This window comes from Ailuropoda melanoleuca, chromosome X (assembly GCF_002007445.2).
Source record: "Ailuropoda melanoleuca isolate Jingjing chromosome X, ASM200744v2, whole genome shotgun sequence".
NCBI lineage: Eukaryota > Metazoa > Chordata > Mammalia > Carnivora > Ursidae > Ailuropoda > Ailuropoda melanoleuca.
In genome coordinates this window covers 106,875,765-106,898,576 of record NC_048238.1, presented here as the reverse complement: position 1 = coordinate 106,898,576, position 22,812 = coordinate 106,875,765, and the positions used below count along the sequence as shown (strand labels likewise).

Sequence of the window (22,812 nt, the reverse complement as noted above, 5' to 3'; positions counted from 1 at the left end):
AAGTTAACTCTCAAGGCTGATGTCGCCAACAGGCTATTCATATGTAGCACTGAAGAGCACTGTGAAACCAGGAAAACCCAACCGAATTACTTGTAGACTGGTTTTACCTATCACATGTAATGGACCGTGCTTAGCTCTTCTGGCCCTAGAAGAGTCCAGAACCAGGCAGAATAGGTAGCAGAGAACCAGGTGAGTAGAATGAAAATCCAGAAAGGCAGAAAATGAAGATGGAGTTTTCAATGGGAGAGTGGGGGAGGGGAGAAGCAGGCCATCAATGTAGAGGACACTGTCCTGCATCCTTAAATCATTCCGGATGCTAACACGGAGAACTTTGACCCAATCACCTCCCTACTTCTACCCTTTTTTCTCGGCTGTGCCTGAGCTTCTTGAAGTGACTACAACAACCATTTCAGGCACCATCTACCTACAAACTCATCATTTATTTTATCATGGAGATACTGACATCAAAAGTTTTATTTTCTTTTTTAAACTCCATAGACACTTTAGTATTTTCCAAATGGCAGGGTATATTTCTGTGTGTGCAGACAGGAGTATGTGTTTAATATGGTTTGGTGGCAACCTATGTAATCAATGTGTTGAAATCTTGTAACTGGGAATACAGAGAATCATTTTCAAGTAGTTATGTTTTTGCCTTTTAAGGGCACATGAAACATTATTTGCAAGGCATATGCACTTTGCATGATAAATAACTCCCCCCACCCAGATTCTGCTAATATTTGTTATATTTAGAAATTTAAGACCAGGAGCAAACATCTGTCAGACTAATTTTTTGCTTTTTCATAAGTGCAACTTTTTAATAAAAATTTACATCTAGATAAACAATCTTCAGATTTTTGAAACTTTAATAAGATTTTAAAAACATGACTTAGAACTGAAAAACATACACGTTTAGCACACAAATATTGTAATACGAATCAACTCCAACTCCATTTGAAAACATGTGAATCAAATTACAGTTTTAGAAGTTAGTAATTCACATTTAAGCAAGTTAGCGCCTTGCTGAATTCAGCCTTTGTAAAAAAAGAGACTTAGTGCATATTGTAATGGCACAATGTGCTTTTGTACCATTTTGTTGATTTTTTTTCCACCTTATTAAACAAGACCAGGTTCTTGAAAGTTGGTAGATAACAGCTAACTTCCTATGACATGTGAAACTTCCAGTGGTAACAGTTACATTTTGTAACAGAACACTTTCTATAGATTTCTTTTCCTATCTTAAAATTTTAAAAGCAATCATTTGTTAAGGATTGCATCAACATCAATTTAGCAGAGGAAGATCAAACTTTATTGAAACTGCTTGCATACAAAATATATTGCACTATAACCAAACAAAATGTCAACATAAAATCCAATCTGTTGTCGCTAATATGTACAGAGAATATTGCCCAAGAGCAGTTACATTACAAGGTCATTCTACCTTGGTTAATTATCTACAGTATTTTAAACCAAACAGCTTACAGATGATGTGTGCAAGGTACCAATTTCTGTTTTCAAATACTATACATTCCCAGAATAAATAACTAAAAATCAACATTAATGTTTGGCAATACTTTTAAAAGACTTTTTAATATTCTTGAAATCATGTGCAGTTTGTTGCCATTTTTATATGCTTATTTGTATGCAAGGAAAAGTAACTGTAAAATGAAAATTCAAAGAAACAAACTCACAAAATACATCAGAGGCAGAACTTCGGTTTGCACGGCTCTGTACAGATTCAGTGGTACCCCTACTTGGAGTTATTTTTTAAGAAAAATATAACATCTTAAGAGTGAAGGTCCTTCACATATTTTTCCTCAGTAAATTTCATTCATAAAAAAAGACTCAAAAACAGAACCAAAACCCAACACATCAAAAATCAAAAGAAAAAAAAAACTAAAGAAGTATTTGTTAACCCATTCTAGTCTGCTTTCCAATTCCATTTATACATTAGACCTAATATTTCAAAGCTTATAAAACATTTAACCTGCTTCCAATGTTCCTTAGACAAAGTACCTGTAACTTCACAGGATTATTATGCACACATGAAAATGACCTTTCTATCTCCCCCAAATAACCTTGAAATTAAAATATGAAAAACTTCACAAAACTTGAGGAGGACAAAATAAAAAAGGCTCTAAGTTAAAATTGGTCATCAGGCCAAAGAGCAGGCATATCCTACTAACTTTCGACCAGGAAGATCTGTTCCTAGCTGAAAACATTTTAGCCTCTCTCAAATGAAAAGAGTTATTTCTTCTCCTGTCTATACAGAAAAATTACACATCTCTCTCAATAACACTATTTGTCAAACTTCAGTGCAACAAAACAAAAACAAAAACAAGTTCTATTCTTTATACTGCCTAACCTGATGTTTCTGTAAGGAAAAAAATATGGAAAGCATGCATTCTTCTATAAAGTACTAATGTTTGACAGGGTTTGCTACATCTTTAACATTTAGTGTTTCCAACTTATCTTCCCTGAACTCTGCATCCAAATATAATATTCCTACCTGCCAAGATATAAAAAAGGCACAGATCATACAACTTTTTTTTTTTTTTTTTGCTAATGAAAATGACAAACGTCACATCACACACATCTCAGGGTCCACTAAAATACTGGAAAAGTGGACCAAACATAAACTGACACAGGACATGAAATGACATAGTATTTCATGGACTTCTACAGGAGATTGAAAACGGAAGTGTAATATGATTACCAAAAATGCTATTTATTCAGAAAAACTGAAATGAACCGGCAAGTTATCACCCAATGCAGAAAAAAGTTCCAAATTAACAAAAAATATCACTGCTCAGTACTTTATAAAATAAACCAAACTAAAATCCTGCCCTGAAGTGTTAAAGTATACTTAAAAGCAATGTTTCAAAATTTCAACGTATCTTTTTGTGCAAATTTGAAAATTGTTGCTTACGGCCAATACCAAAAAAATAAAATTCTTAACAGAATTTGTATTCATTTCATGCCCTGTGCCATCTTGCCTACTATTTGTCTTTGGCCTAACAAAGTTTTCTAATACGGAATAAGAGTTATGGAAATGGTTTAGGAAATGTAACTTCAGAATTATGCAGTTTAGGGTACTCCGTTCACAAGTGGTTGCTGACCATCCACGTTGTCTGGCTTTTCCTTCTTCTGGTTACGGTCTTTACCCGTGCGCAGCCGATTACCTTCACTGGAGGTATTCTGTAATGTTTTAGTGTGGACACTCCTTTCATTATTGCAGTCAACTCTGATCTAGAACAAGTTATAGTTGTTATATACACAGACCATATCCTATTGTTATCTGTAATTGGCCTGACAAGAAATTTAAGCCTGAAGTGTAAGTTCCACATGTTAAAAAGGGAAATGGGAGTGAGAACAGAGGAAGTTCAAGAAATTAAGATCAGGCAGGATTTTTTAATTTAGTTTATGATTTTAAAACACTCCTCTTCTTTAACTGGAACACATTGGTCATCTCATTGTGTCCAAAGTTAGATAAAAACTCACAATCCTACCATGTCTTCTTCTAAGCAGAATAAAATAGCGAGAGATAAAAAATAGTTAAAATGATTTACTATTACTAATTACGAGACAATATATACCTACAATACTAGAGTTCAAAAGAGTGGGTTATTCTTAAAGATTGTGAAACCCAAGAGGGACCCAGATTGATGCCTTCCAATTCCACCTTTACCAGGATAAGAACTCAACTCACTTGAGTTTACACCTGAATTATCTATCATGGGCAAGATTAACATTCTCTTAACTGAGGCTCCCACTGTCTTACAATAGAAAAATTTGAGCATTGCTTTCTTATAGCTTTTATTTTCAGTAAGGCAAGTCAGATGATCATACAACTTGAACTCTATCTGAAGAATAATAATGGTATGAGGAAATTCAACAATACTAACGTGAGGAAGGATTGGAATCCTAAGACATGTGTAAAGATGAATGCAATTCAGAAAATAATATCCTAAGATTTATACGATAGTTTAAGTGCCAACACAGAACACTTAAAGCATTGCTAACAATTCCAGATGCTGTATAAAAGGAAGATAATATTGACCAATGGGCTTTAAACAACTATAATATTGATCTGCTTGAAGTACAAATGCTACATAGATCTCTAATTTCAAAGTGTGTCCAAGTGTTGGGGCTCTGTGTGTGTTCTAAATGTCTGGCTGGCAAGGGTTTAGTGCTTTGACTTGGATCTATTCACCTACACAGAAAACACAACCTTTTTATTTGATGTCCCATTTTAATTTTAAATATAATTATGAATATACATCCTTTTGATCAATACGATCAGATTGCCAAATTCCTGGAACATGTCACTTTAAGCAGGGAATTAAAAGGCCAGCAGATAAATGCCTTACACCTCTGTAAAGTACATGTACGTACATCATTTCATCATCTCTTTACCTAGATCTAAGGTCTTTTCTATTCCTTAAGAACCAGCCAATAGTTAACACCTACTTACAACTACTATGAATCCTACGGAATACTCTGTCATGAAGTTTCTGCTCTTAAAAAGCATCTCACTAATCTTGGGTGTTGGTCCTAAGCCAATTCATAGTCAATAAGGAACCCTAACTACTTGGATTAAGGATTAAGAGTTAAAGAAGCAGAGGAGAATATGGGTTTTGGGAATCAGACACTAGGGTTCAAATATCACTCCACTGTATGCTCACTATGTGACTGCGGACAAAGGACTGAATCTTTATGAAAGCTTCAGTTTACTCACCTAAAGAACAGAAAAATAAAACTACTTACCTCAGGGGGCTGCTGTAAGATTAAATGAGATAACACACACACAAAGCACTTAGCAACAGTGTCTGACATGCTCAGGAGTAATTTAAAAATTATCTAACAATGGGTTCAGCACTGGTGATGACCAACTGAAATGGGATCTCAGAATAGGGGCTGGTTATAAACATACAGCTGGCTGATTCAGCATGTACTAGCTGAAAGCACCATCAGCCCTGTCTATCACGATTATTACCTATGAGATAGACGCCTTCTCTTCCTTACTTTCCACTCAAAGAGATCACCCTATCCCTGAAACTCAGGGGAACAGGGTTCCACAGGGTTTACTCAGGTCTCTTTCTCAGTACATTCCAGGATGTCCCTTTTCTTGGGGGAACAGGGAGGGGGACCACCAACGTGGTACTGAAGTTCTAACGGACTGTCAAAGTCTTCACAAATGCTTAAGACTGCATAGTCTAGAGAAACTTTCTTTGTATATTTGTCACGAAGAACTAAGATTGCCCACAGTTACAATGTTGAAAGGAAAACATTTCACACATTCCATTTTGCAACTTTTGAACATGTTTAAAAATCAAGTAAAATAAACTCGTAAGCCTCAAACTACAGTAATTCAAGTAATTTAGATATAAAGAGGCACATAGTTTACCTGGAGGGATGCGTCTGCTGTTCTTCCTTTAGCCTCTCTTGGATTACGCGGGCGATTATCTGTTCGGGAGTGATCATCATTTCCTATAGGGCCATTTTTAAAAGGTTCAACAGTTAACGGATTCTGATGTGCTTACTGGAAGTTCTTTATTCCTACATTCTCAATTTATTTAGACCACAGAATTTAAAATATAATCAACAATCCAGTGATTCCAGTTACATAATGCTTAGAAATTTAGCAAGCTACCAAGAAGCAGAAAATATTTCAAAGGCATTACAATTTTGCATCAACTATGTTACAGGTCAACCTGAGCTAATGATCACATTATGTGTAGAATCCCTAAAGAAGCTGAACTAGTTATCAGTGTTTATTTGTATATTCTACACAAACCATGGAAGGCTAATGTTCCGCTGATTCCTGCTGAGCCTTTCCTCTGTTGACCGGTATAAAACAGGAAAAATGGGGTTTTAGTAATACGTCCTTGAATCACCAAGATTTTTCATAGATCTTCAGCTGTTAAAATTCACCTTTAATTATTAAGAAATGAACATCTCTGTACCTTTGAAGCCACCTCCACGTCCTCTTCCTCCCTGTCCTCTTCCTCCACCGCCACGTCGTCGTCCGTCTCCTCTGCGCAGAAAGTTCTCCCTCTCTTCCTCTGTTGGAGCTAATGACCAATCACTGAGTTCGTCTCTGTGGTCAGATTCTGTTTCAGAAGCATTTGATGCTTCAGAATTAGTTCCTATCGAGAGTTAAAAGTTATATACCATTGTCCGACTTAAAAAAAAAATTAGGTTAACAGAAGCTTCCAGAGACGTTTCAGGGGTAATCCAATACTCTTCCCAATTTATAAGCCCAAAGAGTATTATCACCTTCCATTTTGTAAAACAAATTATCTTAAGTTCAAAATGAAGGGTTTCACAATATTTGAGGTAATTTTGGTTTTAAATGTTTTGGTTCTCATTAAAAAAAATAAAAGGTATTTTATTAGCCATCTAATTTCAAACCTGAGTATGCCACATCATTAAACAGCTGTGTTCCTTTGAAACATCTGTGCTCTCTGGGGGAAAAGTTGTCTACAACAGTTAAATGCAATACCTTGATAAACAAACCTCTATAAAGAGAGTTCCTTTTAACAAGGTTTGGCCCAGGGACAGAGGGGAATGCATACATTTTGGTCACTTCTGAGAGGGTGGCAAAGGCCACCATGGCGACTGTCTCGGGGAAGGATCTTTTGTGGGATTAGGGATTGAACTTAGCTGAAAGGGGATATGCTTGCCTGATGCTTGGTCCACAACCTTCCCTCCCACTCCCACTGAAATAATTTATCATTAATAAAGGAATTATTAAAATAAACTCATTATGCGTGAGGGGGTGGGTTAATGATGTAGGGGGGATGGGAGTGGGGGGAAAGAGCTCCATGGTGAGGTGGGACTTCAACAGCAAAAAGAACAGACTGTTGGGAGAGGGGTTAAGGGTTAGGTTCAAGGTTGGCCTTAGGAGGAGGTGTCTCTCTCCCCCACTCCAGAATATCAACTCTACTACCTCTCTCTCTTCCTCTGTTGGAGCTAATGACCAATTATAGCTTCACCATTATAGCTTCTTTCCTGTGGATCTTGAAGGCTTTTCCATCTTAAAGAGTTCCTTTTTGAAATGCAAATATTTGTGAGATGGATTATACCTTATACCATCATTAGCAAGTTACATAGTAGATACACAGTTGAGCAAGAAAGACAGTAGGCACTGGCAGGTGGGGACAGTGTTCAGTGGAAGGTACTGGGAGAGAAGAAAGAAGCACTGACAGAAGAGCTGGGAAGGCAAAGAGAAACTTTGCCTACTTCTTGACTGTGCCTAGGGCTGACTTTGGCCATGACACTCAAATTCACCTTATGAGCCATAGGATGCAGAGCCCTGATTTACACAGTCCATCCAGCAAGTATGACCAGCACATGCCTGACAAAAAATGAGCCACAGTACACAAATGAAAAAAATTTTGGCTATACAGTAATAAAATCAGGAAAGGCCTTAAGAAAGTTATCAACACACAAGGGCTTAAGCAGATTTATCCCCAGTCAGAATGTGGACAGAACTCACACCTGCCCTGTACAATCTAAGTGTTATCATCAGGTTTTAACTCTATATGTCTCTTGCAACACAATTTGACCCACTGTGAATCGGAAACCATGTAGTGAGAAACCGTTATAATGGGGTTCTAATGAATATTAGAGATTAGCAGCTATTAAGTCTAGGAACAGATAAAGTTACTGAGTAAAATGCTTAGTTTGTACCTGAAGTATATCCAGGACCGCGTCTGCCGTGCCCCCTATTTCTGTAAGGTCTACTACCTCGACCCATTCCTTGACCATCATCAGTCACATAGCCTTTTTCCTTATCTGTACGATTTGGTGGTGGTCTAGAACTAGCTCCAATCTGTCGCAACTGCTCATCAATTTGTAATCTCTCCAAACGCAACTGGTCTACTTCCTATTTAAAATATACAAGATAACAGTAAAAATAATTTGACATTTTACTTAATAATATCTTTCTCCTTTTCATCAGATAAAAAAATATACTGGAAATATTTCAATTTCAGTTCTAAATTTATAGTAAACACTGTTACACAGAATTATCAGGAAATTGAATGGTCTCCTTAAAAAGAAAAATTACTATAGATAACAGATTATTGATGTCCATAATTAGAGCTATAACAAAAATACTCAGCATTAAATTTCTACTAAATAGAATTTAAAGTTGATTTGGCACTATTATCCAATAGAATCTGTTAAGGCACAGATATGCTAGTTGGGGGACTTCTTGATGATAGGATATTGAATAAAGCAACTTTAAAATGCAGGTAAATGACATTTAAGGTTTAACAAGCCAACCTTAAAAAAATCACACACTGTAAATAATCTTAATTGAAATATATTTGCCAGTTAATATCTTAATTTACGAAGCACTGAGTTTGGGCCATCTTCTGCTTTCAAAGAACATACATTATGGTAGGTCTTTGGATGTGATTACACCATTAAGGAAAAATTATTTTCAGGGAACTGAAAATGCTCCTATTCCTTATATGGTGCGGAAGGGGGGGGACAACTATTTAAGAGCTAACCAAAAAAGTTAGATATTAACATCATGCCTTGAAACCTCTTAAAGACTACAACTGCTAGAACAAGTACAACGAACAGTATTAATATTGATCAAAATATACACCTGGGGTCCACTGACAGACCCTTACACACAGTGCTTCTGATATGCTGGGTTTTGTCAAATTCAGGTGAAGCCTCAATTCTAACCTCTGTCCTTCCAATCTACCCATAAAACATCTCCTTTACTGGCTAATAGGGAACTGGAGCCATAACTCTAATAGTACTGGGTGTCTGAGTAAAGCAGCAGCCATCATAGGGACTGCCTACATGGACAGTCGCTGGATAAGCCTCTGTTAAGCTAAGTTCTTAAAATCTTGGTTGTGGAAGCTTCTGGAAAAGAAGGGCAGATACGTTCAATCTGTGCTCAGAACCAGAACTTCTGTTTTACAAAGGACTTGAGCAAAGGAGAGACTGAGTGAGTAGCTTGCTCCAAGAGTATAGTTATAGCTCATGGAATGGGTGTTATCTTGCAAAACAGAATGGTAGTCCAGCTTATCCCACTGGGGCAAAGCAGTCACCTTTCGGTGAGAGATGCCAGGCCCAATCAAGGGAAGATCTGGTGATGGAAAGAATGGCAACAGGACAGCTGCTGATAACCAAAAAAGATATTCAATTGTGAAGAATAAATAAAAAGATCTAAAAAAGAACATTAGTCAAAAGAACAAGGGATTGATTACAATGCAACCTAACTCTCCAGGTCATCGTAATTATTTAAACTAAGAATATGAAGAAAAACACGTACGACAGATTACAAATAAAACACACTTTAAAACAAAAATAAATAAGCAAACCAATGGGGTATCCTACCCATGCAAACCTTGCTGGATGAAACCTTCCCATTTTCAATTATTAACTGATGACCACCATAAGATGAACGAAATGCCTAACTATTGTACTTATCCCCCCTTATTTGCATCCAAGTTAAAATTTTTTATTTCTTTCAAGAAATCAGCAAAAATATTCTTATTAAGATAGGATCATAAATAAAATAAAATGCTGGATTATTTTAAAAATTCTATTTAGTACTAGTCACTTGTAATTTTGATGCATATGGATATAAAGAAGAAATTATAAAAGTGACATGGGTAAGATTTTATTTCATTGAATTATAGAATATTTTGGCTAAAAGAAATTTTAAAAAGCATCCAGTTATTAGGGAGAAGTGACTTGCCTGAAGTCACATAAGCTAGCTCACGGTAGAAGAGAGACTAGAAGCAAATCACTGGCCTGCCAATCCAGTGCTCTTTCCACTACACCTTGTAGCCTCCTAGTTCCTGTTTTCCAGTTTGCAATCTAGAGGAGGCATAACTGTATAAATACTAAAATGAGCATCTACAAGACACACATTATTTATATTTTGTGTAACATAGTATAGAGAAAAATACAAAGGGTAAACATTTAAACAGAGGACTTCATGAAACACTGGGATTTCCTTGAAAAATGACATAAAAGGGACAAACAAAGGCAAGTGTTAACAGACACAAAATTCGTCCTGGGAAAAAACTCATAGAGGCTAGAAAGGATCAACTGGATGAAAAGGCAATATACAGGAGTACCTACATTGAATGTTAAGGGTTTAGCAGAAAAATAATGGGAAACAGAGGGATTTATTGAGAACTGGGATATTGGTCCTTAAATTTATAATGATAGAAAATGGACTTGTGCTTTCAGAAGGAATATAATAAGCAAACCAAAGTGAATATTTGCTCTATTACCTTTTACAGGTCATTCATTGTAATGTACAGGCTAGAAAGAACCTTCACTGCTGAAAGACTGACTGTGGAGTTTTTATATTTTAGTACAAAAGGATTAGAAGTTAAAGTTCTTCTTGTTCTCACCTTTAAATAGTTCAGGTGATAATCCAGAAGAACAGTGGCATTAGCAATGCTGTCCTTTGTTCCCACAAAAACAAATGGTACCATACCCTGAAAAATAAATGGCAACAATAATCCTATAAAATCAATAATGGATTAATCTGACAAAAGTGAAAATAATAACTAAATCCCTAGCAGAGGGCCTGACGAACAATAGGTACACAAACGTTTGTTGAAAATGTAAATCAATACAGGGAAACAAAGTAGTTGGCATATTTTACACACCTACTGTGAATAACGACAGATCAATACAGCAACCCCTTGAGTGTACCAGATTATGTTTTAAACGCTACTATTCAATGTTGGCAAAATCACAAATTACGTAACTCAAAATTATACAAGCTCTGACATGAGATGCATAAACAAACGAATACTTTAAAGTACTCTAATTCATACACTACAGGTTTTATCTACATCAAATTCTTTAAAGAGAAATTCAAAGTTAAATACTAGTGCACAGTAGTAAAAACTAAATCCATTTTGCTAACCAAGGCAAGAGAGTACGAACAAAACACAAACAAAAAGAATCAGGATAAATTAAAATGCAATAATTATTCTGTGTGGGGGATTGAGGGTAAGAGGCAGATCCATGAGCACAAAATTCAGCATTTCAATAAATTTCAATAATGTACTCTAAAAAATTATAAAAGGTTGAATCACAAGGAAAGCTTGATCTTTTCTCTATGGTACTACTTCAGTACAAAGACAGAGTTTTAAAAAGGAGTATACTAAACAATTTATACTTCTAGCCCATCAGTACAAATGAGAAAAGAAAATATTTCTTGTCACAAGTTCTAGGAAGCCCAGGTGTTGTGCAAACTAATAGCTGGCAATTAGGACATTCAAAGTCGAGAATGCTTCAATAATTTTGCTACTGGAGAAATACACATGGTTACTGATATTCACATATGACTACAGAAAACCATACGGTGGCTTTGATGAGGATATAACTTTCTAGGTGAAGTTTCTAGGTGTGAAAAATCAAGAGACTGTCTCTTTAGCAAGTATCACTCTTTTAAATGAAAAGAGCCTTCATCTGATGGGCGTGGCTGCTGCTGGGCGGCTTCTGCTTGCATGCATTCAGGAGACAGCATCTTAAATGTATGTGGGGCTGGAACAGGTTTTTTCTTTACCCTTCTACATGAACATGGCTGTTGATGGGGAACAAAACTGACCAATCAGGAAATAATGCTTGTAAAATGACCTTTACTTGGTAGGCAAGGCACTGCTTCCTAGTAGCAATGACCACCTGAAGAGTCAGGTGCCACTGAAAACCCATGGGCTTCATATGGATTTTTTTGCATTGAATAATATATGAACTATGGAAATAATCAGGCCTATGAATCAGATCTCCTATTCTCAAAAACATTTTTGACTGTTTTTTCCCCAACTGACATTGTTACAAAGCAGTTAAACCTTATTATATTCCAAAACGTCATATGACGAAATGCTATACTCCTCCCTCTAGATACGTATGTCTAAAATAAACTTCAAAAACCCTATGTCACAGATATAGTCTGATCACTTTGGAGCAAATAATTTTAAAACATTTTCTCTTTCCCCGCATCCAAACTGTTGTTGTACCCAAGTGCCACTCTGATTTGAGCACATCACTAGGGGACCAGAACAGTAAAATGAAGAAGGGCCAAGGGTACAACGGCGGCCTTCAACATGGACACCAGAAGAAAGGGATTCCTTGACTGGGATAAGAACTGAGCTGCCCAGCACAAAGGAATATCCAATCCACTTGTAGTTATATTTCTCTTTATAAAATAGCAGTTTTTGCTTTTAATCTCTGGTGAGCCATAACATTGTCCCCACAAACAGTTCTCGCAGGCCAGGTAGGGGGCCCTGCGCCCTCAAGAAACTCATGATGTGGCCAAAGAGATTAACAAGTGAATGTCTACATAGGAAGTGCTACTGACAGGGATAAGCACACTGGAACACAGAAGCAGGAAAGGCCCCTGGCCCAGTCAGGGGGAGGAGACCTGTGGCAAGTACACAAGGAAACACTGCACAAGGAGTTAAGGTCAAAGCAAGGTGAGAAGCTGGACAGTAAAGAGCACTCCGGTGGAGGAAACATATGCACACAGAGATAATAGTGTTCAGAGAACTCTAAGTACTTCAGTGTGGTTCAAGCCACTCTGGAAGGCAAAGGGGGGAATGATAAGAGGTACACTGGACAGGTGAACATCAAAGAAAGGCCCGATAAGCAACAAGATGGAACTTGAGCTTTCTCCCCAGGGCAATGGATGAACATACCCCAAAACACTCCTCCACCATCCCCCAACCCTGATGATCATTTGTAGTCTTTCTTAACAAGGGGAATAAACATTAAAATATAAAATTAAAATGTATTTTTCAAGGAATGTTTTCCTACCTGCGAAGCCTTGAGTTCAGGTTTCTGGGATTCCCCTGCTACAATTGATGAAACCACTAACACCTAAAGCAGTATAAGGAATGCAAGTGATGTCATTAACTATAACAAATGATACACAGAAGCCTGAACGCAGGACTTTCACTGTAGGACTTCTAAACCCATTTCTAAACAGGTTAGTTCACCTATTGCAAACCAGTTTCTAGAATATGATTCTAAGTAGTAACTAAATGTATCTAACAGAAGGTACATTTTGAGCTACCACAACCTGCAAAATTTCAAGATACAGCATGAAAAAATGAAAGACCACCCTCAAAAGAAAAAGTGTGATCATTAATTGTAACCCCATATTTTATGCTTATACCATCATATTTGTCACTGTGAGTAAACTGAGAAGTAGGGATCACTTCGGTTTGTAACGTCTCATAAGCTGGCAATAAGATTTCAAAAAAAAAAAATGAGTAGCCTGTAAACCTAACCAGAGAAAACACCCAAAACGTGAACTGTGACATCTGGGTCAAAGAAATTCCTTTTAGTATAATTCAAAGTGACAAATATTTCTTACCCTCTGGACTTTTGTACTGTTAGGTTGAGAAAAATGAGCACTGTTTTCCTTTATATCTATATGTTTTTTTTCTTCTGAGGGAGTAGGTCCAACCCTTGAGTTACTGGAAGGTAGGGAATTTGGTGGCATGATTTCCTTGGTAAAACACACAAAACACAAAAGAGAAAAAAGGACCAATTTAAAAGACTGTATTTAGCCCTGTTTTGTATCAATGATCATATTTTAATAATATAAATTATTATAAACATTTTGACAGACAGAATTAGAGAATGCAAATATTATACAGTAAAACTCCCAAAAGATCTAATAACATCAGCTAAAAGAACCTTTCACAAAAGAAGACTAGACAATATGTGAAAATTACGGCAATTTGGGGGGATTTTTTAATTTTAATTTTTATTATGTTATGTTAGTCACCATACAGTACATCCTTAGTTTTTGATGTAGTGTTCCATGATTCATTGCTTGCATATAACACCCAGTGCTCCACGCAATACGTGCCCTCCTTAATACCCATCACGGCCTATCCCAATGCCCCACCTCCCTCCCCTCTGAAGCCCTCAGTTTGTTTCCCAGAGTCCATAGTCTCTCGTGGTTCATTCCCCCTACTGTTTACCCCCCCTTCATTCTTCCCTTCCTTCTCCTACCAATCTCCCTGCTATTTCTTATGTTTCATAAATGAGTGAGACCATATGATAATTGTCTTTCTCTGCTTGACTTATTTCACTTAGTATAATCTCCCCCAGTCCCATCCATGTTGCTGCAAATGGTGGGTAATCATTCTTTCTGATGGCTGAGTAATATTCCATTGTATATATGGACCACATCTTCTTAATCCATTCGTCTGTTGAAGGGCATCTCGGCTCCTTCCACGATTTAGCTATTGTGGACAATGCTGCTATGAACATTGGGGTGCATATGGCCCTTCTCTTCACTACATCTGTATCTTTGGGGTAAATACCCAGTAGTGCAACTGCTGGATCATAGGGTAGCTCAATTTTTAACTTTTTGAGGGACCTCCACACTGTTTTCCAAAGTGGCTGTACCAACTTGCATTCCCACCAATAGTGTAAGAGGGTTCCCCAAATAGTATTGTTGTACAGAAGAGCACACCCTTACCTCCCCCAACCCACACAAATACTTTAAAAAGTTGCAACCAAAAAGCATATATTCATGAAGATAAAAGTGAGGGTTATAAAATTTAATGACTGGGAAGAGATATTATGCCCAGATAAAAATTTAAAGCACACAAAATAAACACACATAAACACAAACTAAAAAAGACAAAGGATGAAAGCCAGAAGACCTAACTAGTGTCCCAACTTGGTCTCTGTCAGCAACATTAAGTAATATTTCAAATGTGCCTTATACTCTTTTTAAAATTTATGAACATCCATTTTAAAGACTGAGAGAGAAGATCTGAAGGCGTTCAAGTAACTAGTCCCAAAGTCACTCTCCAGCTATGACAATGACTGGCATAACTAATTGTCAGAATTTTTACATTCCCAGCACGTGCATAGTACAGAGGCTTCTAAATTAAAATGTTGAATAAAACAATACGAAATTTTTATCAGACAAACCAGAAACACATGCACTATAACATACCTCTTCTTGTGGAACACTTTTCTCATTTTCGGCTTCAATTCTCACCCTCACAACTCCTGACTTGTCCACAATTTCCTGAATCAGTTTTCCATTTTTTCCTATTACTTTGCCTAAGTTAAGAAATGAATAATTCATGTTTGGTTCTAAAAACATATATCTCAAACCAGTAAGCACACCCCACTGTAACTATCACATAAAACCGTAAGATTTCAAAACCAAAACAAAAACTCTTTGAAAAAAGACAGAGTTAAACTGGCTTTCTGTTTTATTAGGCTGTCACTGTTTAAACTACTTTGGTCAAGTTTCAGAGGTATTTAAATCTCAGGAATTGATGGGGTAATTTTGAATTTTTAAGGAAGTTCAAACACAGGCTCTTATTTTGCATAAAAGGGTCTACTTGGAACTTGCTGGTACAGTGGTATGTATCACTCTTTCTGCAAAGTTCTGTGAAAGGAATTAAGGAAAAGGACAGATAATAGAAAATACATTCACTTATTCGACAATTTTAGTTCTGTCTGTACCTGATTTAAATTTGCTTCTTTGCCCATGGTAAATATTTTTAGAATTTTATATGTCACATTTATAAAAGATACTCTAAGTTTAAAAGGGATTTAAGCAGCTGTACATACATCTAAAAGAAGTGTACCTTTTTCAGGCCACTGTGTTAACATAATATCACTCCTGTGTATCACTCATACATTGTACCAGTATATTAAAAGGTGAAATGTGACTTCTTAATCTTTATTAGTCACAGAATAAAGGATTAAGAAATCACACTTTAAGATAACTCAAAACCACAAAGAAAAAACTTAAAACCAGTTCAAGATTAGCTATTATTCAATACCATCTATTAAAACTCCAGAGACTTCAAATACTGGTAATAAATAGGCATTCTTTCCCTCATTTCATAAAACTCAATCATATCCTTCAACTGGGAAATGACTGCTTTCATAGCCATCATCATGCATTTGCGTAAAGCAAGACTGCAAATAAAAGAACTATCGGTTCCAGGAGTCTACATGTGAATTACATTGGGTTCTAAGTGCCCTCCCAAGGTACCTAAGAGCACCCTTACACCGGCCAAGACCATCATGTGCTTGTCCCACCACCTCATCTAAGGCAGGGATGGGGAAAAAAGTGGAAGCCAAAATTTGCTTTGAGCCAGTCCTACAGAAGAACCCAGGGAAAGCCTCACAACAGGAACTTGTGTTTCTTCTAATCAGCATAACCCCGGCACTCTTGCCACGTCTGGCAGCCCCACTCATCCCTATCACCTCTTTTGACTGGTTAGTGGTCAGGGAACAGAACTGACACTAAATCAGGACTCCTGATATAGGTAGGTCCTTTTGTCAATTATTTCTGCTCCTCTTGTCTTCAAATGAAAAGAGGTGGGGGGGAAAAAGAAGTTACATGGAGTCGTCCCACAGTTTGTTTTTAATCTATAACACTTATATTTTCATGGATTAATGGGATTTTAATAAAGATCTAAATGAGTCAGGAAAAAGAAAAATGAGCTTGGTACATGCTGCTGTTAATATCTTAACTATCCTAAGTATTATGTGTTAACATAATTAACTGAATAATTAAACCAGTTCACTGTCAAAGTGGATGAAAAACAAGGAAATTTTTAGAAAAGAATGACAAATTCATGTACATGCTAAAGAGAGTTTGTGAAAAATAAAGAGATCATAAATCATACTGTGGGACTCAAGGAAAACTCATGCAATACTAATCAGACATCTCCCTAAAGATCTGCCTTGCCAAATCTCTTATTATACAAAAATGCTTTCTGAAAACTCTCAACATTCCCAGTGTTGTAGCAGACCATCTCTAAACAGAATTGTTTTATTTTACTCACTAGAAACAAAACCAAACCCAGGCTGATTGTACTTCAGCAGGCTTTCTGGTGCAAGGTCACGGCTGGAACCCCCTTCTCTTCAGGTGTGAGCAGAGGTAGAACCTACTTTTAACAGCAGATAACGCAATTCTACACCACACAGTCATTTCCAAATCCCAGGACAGCTTACTACAATTCTGCCTACTGAAACGGGAGCAAGTGTTCTACATGAGGAGGAGAAAAGAGAAGTAACATTTACAGAGTCCCCTACTATGTTCAGAGCTTAGGTAATGTACATCTATCTAAACCTTTCTATCCACATCTTCCTGTTTACTTATCACAGCAACTCTGCGAGGTGGACATTATTCACATTTTTTAGAGGTAAGGAAAATAAGATTCAAGGTGAGCTACCAAATAGCTACCAAAAGGTGAGGTAAGGACTGAAATCTAAATCCAACTCCAACTCCAACACCCAAGAACTTTCCCCTAGAGGCATCATGCCATCTCCCAAGTGAACGTTAGTGAATCCGACACATAAGTTTCTGTTTGGTAATTACTGATAAAACTGTCTACTGGCTATATAAGAATTTCTAAATTTAAAATAACTTTTCTAACTATAAAATGTATGCAATTGGCTTGACAAGCTGTAAATAAAAGGAAAGTAAGAATCATTCAAAACCCCACTTATCCTGAGGTAATAAGGACAGCACTATACACACAACAGTGTCCAAGTTATCTCAGTAACATCACATTCTTTAGCTGCCTGTAGAACACAGCTGAATGAATAATTCTGCATTAATTTCACTAGTATTTATCACTGAACTAATTTTATTCAAGAGAAAAATATTATTCCAAGTGTTTTTAATGGCATAGGAAGATGTTTATTAATTCTATGCTGACAAAAAAAAGCAGGCTAAGCAGGACTGAAACTATGGGAACAAAATGCATATAAGTCCTTATTTTCTTGTTCTTTAAACTCTCCAAAGGGCATGCATTACTTTTTATAATCAGCTGTGATATCAAGTTCAGAAAATAAAAAATGTATAGGCAGTATATCCCAATTTTATGTATAAACTAAAGACATAGGTAGTGTTCTTGATTTAAAAAACACTGTAACTTGTTTTGATATGTTCTGCTAAAGATATCTGCATCATTTGAGAATATTGGTAGAGAGTTTCTGGTATTTACTGGTACTTACAATGATGATGGTAATGAAACAACAGTACTCAAAGACAAAATGAATAATTATCGATGTTGCAAAAAGCCCCAGAGACATTCAGAGTTACTTTTAGCTTTGCGACTTATTAGATTTAAGTAACCTACATTCAGATCTTCAACTCAGAGATAATGCAGAATGCTGTCATAGCCCCATCAGAGAGATCCAATAAATATCCAATATCCTCCAAATTATAAAGCCCTCAAATGTCATTCATTTTGAAAAAATGGTTTAAGACTGATTTTTTACAAGATTTATTTATTTATATGAGAGAGAGAGAAAGAGAACGCACAGGGTTTAAGGGCAGAGGGAGAGAGTCCCAAGCAGACTCTGCACAGAGTGCAGAGCCCAATGTAGGGCTCAATCCCACAACTCTGAGGTCACCACCTGAGCTGAAACCAAGAGTTGGATGCTTAACTGACTGCACCACTCAGGCACCCCTAAAAATTTATTTATTTCAGAGAGAGAGAGAGAGAGAGAGTATGCACACGAGCTTGAGTGGGGGGGAGGGGAAAAGGGGGGGAGAGGAGCAGACGCCCTGCTGAGCACAGAGCCCAACGTGGGGCCTTGATCTCAGGACCCTGAGATCATGACCTGAGCTGAAATCAAGAGTTGCATGCTTAACTCACTGAGCCACTCAGACACCCCTTGAAAAAATGTTTAATTTTAAGATACAGAAAATTCACGCTGAAGAGGCTGTACAAAACTTATCCTTCCAGGCACTAGTAGGTTTGAACTAGCAAAGCAGTATCTTTTGTATACCTTCTAATTTTTGAGTATCGTATTTATCAAATATTTTCTGTATACCATAACAGACCATATTTCAAAGATTAAGCTTCAATTAAATGACTCCCCATGTGAGTGAACATTGAATTCTATCGGTGTAACTAAACTGTTTCCCTAACTGGTATTTTTGTAGTGTATGTCAACAGTAATTTCTAACTCACCAACTAAGTTCCTTGGAACTTGTATGACATCTTCAGCAAATTCAAGAAAGCTTCTAGCCTTTTTCACTGCATCCTGATCCTATCAACAAAAGGGAAAAGATTTAAGGCAAAAGAAGAGCCATATGAAATATTGTTTGTTATTTTAGAAAAAAAATACATAGTAAAATATTTACCTCTCCATAAATATGAAATGTGCAGGTATCTTCATCTAGATCAATAGCAGTGACCCCAGGTACTTTTCTAGCTTGCTGAATATTAGCACCATGAGTTCCAATAGCTAGACCCATCAGATCTTCTCGTACGATAAATTGTTCATGAAACCTTGAGGCAAGTTGCCTTGAACTCTAAAGAGAAATGCATATCTCATTAATATGCTTTATCAACTATTAAGACAACTGTATTTAGGTCAGCCATATAAATTATCTTGACCCTATATATTAGGGGCCTATAAATTAGTTTCAATTTAGGTTACTGAAGGTCTATATCATTTGATATATTTTTGTTAATAGGAAAGGGCTTCTTGTCAAGTTTCCAAGGTAACTTTTGAAAACCCACTTGCAAGGCTGCCTTACGTAACCAATGACATCAATAATGTAATAATTAAGAAGCAGCTCAAATGTTCCCAAATAAAAACCAGCTCACCGGATCTGACAGACTCAGTGTTACTTAAGTAAAAAAAACAAAACAAAAAAAAAAAAATTAAATACCATCTTTACAGAAAATTGTATTCACCTCATTTTTATTAAAGGATATCAGTACATATACATACATATTTTTTCAGTTTTTTTTTCCTGGAAACTGTACCATTTATATAACTTATCATTAGATATTGTGGTCCAGATATCCATCCCTCTGATGAAGTGGTGGTATTAAAATACTCTCTTTTCCCCACCTCCCTAACCTGAGGAATGGAATCATAAAAATTGTTGGTGCAGTCATGAAATCAAATGATTACAGAACACCAAAGATTTACAACTTATCTTGCATATGCACCTGCAACCTAATACGAGAGTCTGTAAGAACCTGTGATCCGGATCCACAAGTATGATGAATTCTTTTAAATATTCAGTAATGACTGAACTACGTCACACTTGACACCCCAAAATTGTGGATACTGCTCTTTCTTTAAACAGCATTATCAAAATTTAATGTTTAGTTCTAGCATGCCATTAATGAAAACCAAACATATTAGTGGCTCATGTTGAAAAATGGAAATTTCTTATCTGGATATGTGGATCTCTTTAATATTAGTAGTGAGGAAAGATAGGCATGCACACTAGTTTCTCAGTATTCAACATACCTGCTAATTGGAATGTATGAGGGTAACTACTGTAAACAATTTTAAAAAGTCTAATATCCATCTTGTAGATCAGAGTAACAAAATGTATCAAATATTCCTAAGACTTTTCACGAAGTCTTGTTTTTTGCATCCTGATTCATTCACCTAGTTTATTCTTTTCACTGATAATTCACTGATAAATGGTAAGCCAAAGGTATCATAACAGATCATTTAAGAAGAACTGGATGTTTAAGAAGAGGCATGAGTATATTTTTCATAATACTCACAATGAAAATAAGGAGGCTGTTCTGGCCTAAACGTTATGAGAGAATTGCTAAAGAAACCACAATGTGTGAACATAGGGACATCAAGAAAGAATGAGAGTAAAAAACCAATTAAACAGACCTCCATGGCCATAAGGAAAACAAAGTAGCAAAAGGAGATATGAGTATCTCCTCTCCTGCTAAGAGTTCAGCAATCACATATCAAGTGGGAAGATGGCAAGTTTCACAGGGTTTTACAAGACTACAGCCTTGATTACCTTCTCTCTTAATATGCAATTTGGAACTCTTTTTTTTTTATTATTATTTCAACTGCATGGTGTTTTCCCTCTAATGAAATGAATAATGACGAAGAACTCTGGAATCTGACAGTAATACACTTGAGTTGGGACATTAAAATCCATTTAGTTTCTACGGTTATGGATGGAAGTACTAGATAGTTATCAATGAAAATAAATGTATGGTGATGGAAATTACTGGAAGATTAATAAAAGTAGATAAAATGCACCTGAAGAGACGAAATAGTAAGTTAGGGAAATAGCCTCTGGCAGGAATCTGAAGACAGGAGTTTTAAAGAGTGACAACCAATTAGAATGAAGAAGTTCTATACCATTTTAAACAGAGATAAACATACATAATGAAAGGAATATGATTAGATATTTAAATACTCTCTAGTACTTAAATGATAACATGTTATATGGAAGAAGCATTGCCTCATTTTATTAGCAGTTTTGATGAACTTCTAGAAAAAGTGAGTTGACCAGAAGTTCCTTAATATATATCAACTGCAGCTTCATTCTGAAACCTTAGGCATGAAAAACTTTAGTATGATTAGGCTTTGTATAATTTAATTTTTCAAAATATAAAATATAGGGAAATTGCTAAGAAACAGTAAATAAAGGACAACCTGCCCATATTCAAGTTTTGTAACTCCACAGTTATCATTTCTAGATAGCCTTACAAGCAGCACTAGGGAAAGTCACATACCTCTAGCTGCTTACTGGCTTCTTCATTTCTCAGTATCAGGGACAGCTTAGTGCGCAGACTCCGAAAGTGCATGTCAATTAGCATGTGTGCTCGTTTCGAGGTGACTTCATTGATAGACTAAACAATATTTGAATTAACACCATTATTATCAAATACTCCAAATGAAGTACACCAAAATAGACAAGTCAAAAACACTCACCAAAATGACAAGCTGATAATTCTCTGGATCATAAGTTACGGAAAAGGCACCAACTGCCTTTTTAAAGTCCTTATGTGCCGATTCTTTGGCACACCTAGAAATAAAAAGAATACCCACTGTGACGTTAAGATGAATGACTGCCAACTACTGGCATAAGTATATGCAGAGATTTGCACTTGGTAGAACTGTGAATTCATACTAAACATGATACATGCAAAACGTTATATGCGTTTAAAAGTTTAATTCCTTTGCTGTACATCCCTGAAATACTTTTAGCCCACTAAAGTATTTGAGATTACAAAGAAAGGTTCCTTTGCTGTCCATCTCTGTTAATACTCAGCCCATTCAAAAATCTGAGATTACAGAGAAAGGAAAAAACTGGTTATGCTCTTAAGGGATTGCTTGTGGTCTTAGATTACCAAAGATGACATTATTTAGGAGAGTCACTCTCCTCTGAAGCTTCCTTATTTCAATTACATATGATTAGTAATTTTCTTAACTGTTGAAAACTTCTGGGGATAGCTACATGGTACCCAATTTTATTCTGCTGCTTTTCTACAGAAAAACTGTTTACCAACTTGAGAGAAGGAAATGTATATGAACCAGAAAGCACAAAAATTTACATAAATATGCAATCTCTTCAGTCAAAAAGCAGGATTTCTATGCATTTTGAATTGCAAGTTAATGTTTATCTAAAGTGTGACATATCCAAATCAAACTCATTATACCCCCTTGATGAGACCTTTAAAAAGGAATCTCTTACCTAAAAAGTCTTTAAGCATTACTCCAGACCAAGGATGATAAGATTGAGACAACCTCTGGAAGCTTCTTTAACTCTACTTATTACATATTTACCTGAAAATATTAACTTAAAGGAAAAAGACCTGGAGAAATCTTCATTGTCTAGAATTTGATTTGTGACTTATGACAGAAGATCTATACTAACTGATTGTAAAATTTCAAAATTCTATGAACAAAGTGTATTTTAGATAACAAATGGACATTAGCTATGTATCTAGCCAGTGAAGTTTAGACAAGTGCAGTGCTGCCTTGATTATTTAACTGGAAAAGCTAAAGGAGACATTTTTT

The 22,812-nt window shown here is 36.2% G+C and overlaps 1 protein-coding gene across 15 annotated transcripts in view; it reads right to left on the bottom strand.

The window, feature by feature from the left end:
• Window positions 1-845: 845 nt before the first annotated feature.
• The window catches only part of FMR1 (FMRP translational regulator 1), a 39,440-nt gene continuing 17,473 nt past the window's right edge, over window positions 846-22,812 (bottom strand). The window contains exons 6-17 of one of the 15 annotated variants that reach the window (XM_011224321.3): window positions 21,724-21,817; window positions 21,525-21,641; window positions 19,151-19,321; window positions 18,978-19,056; window positions 14,978-15,087; window positions 13,373-13,507; window positions 12,811-12,873; window positions 10,395-10,481; window positions 7,693-7,888; window positions 5,964-6,146; window positions 5,405-5,487; window positions 846-3,195 (exon numbers count right to left, since the gene is read on the bottom strand). In XM_011224321.3, coding sequence (XP_011222623.1) covers window positions 3,085-3,195; window positions 5,405-5,487; window positions 5,964-6,146; window positions 7,693-7,888; window positions 10,395-10,481; window positions 12,811-12,873; window positions 13,373-13,507; window positions 14,978-15,087; window positions 18,978-19,056; window positions 19,151-19,321; window positions 21,525-21,641; window positions 21,724-21,817 — 1,429 coding nt within the window. In that variant the 3' untranslated portion in view covers window positions 846-3,084. Of the gene's footprint in view, window positions 3,247-5,404; window positions 5,488-5,963; window positions 6,973-7,692; window positions 7,889-10,394; window positions 10,482-12,810; window positions 12,874-13,372; window positions 13,508-14,977; window positions 15,088-18,977; window positions 19,057-19,150; window positions 19,322-21,524; window positions 21,642-21,723; window positions 21,818-22,812 lie in introns of those variants that run through there. The other 14 variants (XM_011224324.3, XM_011224326.3, XM_011224320.3 and 11 more) reach the window with 14 other exon arrangements.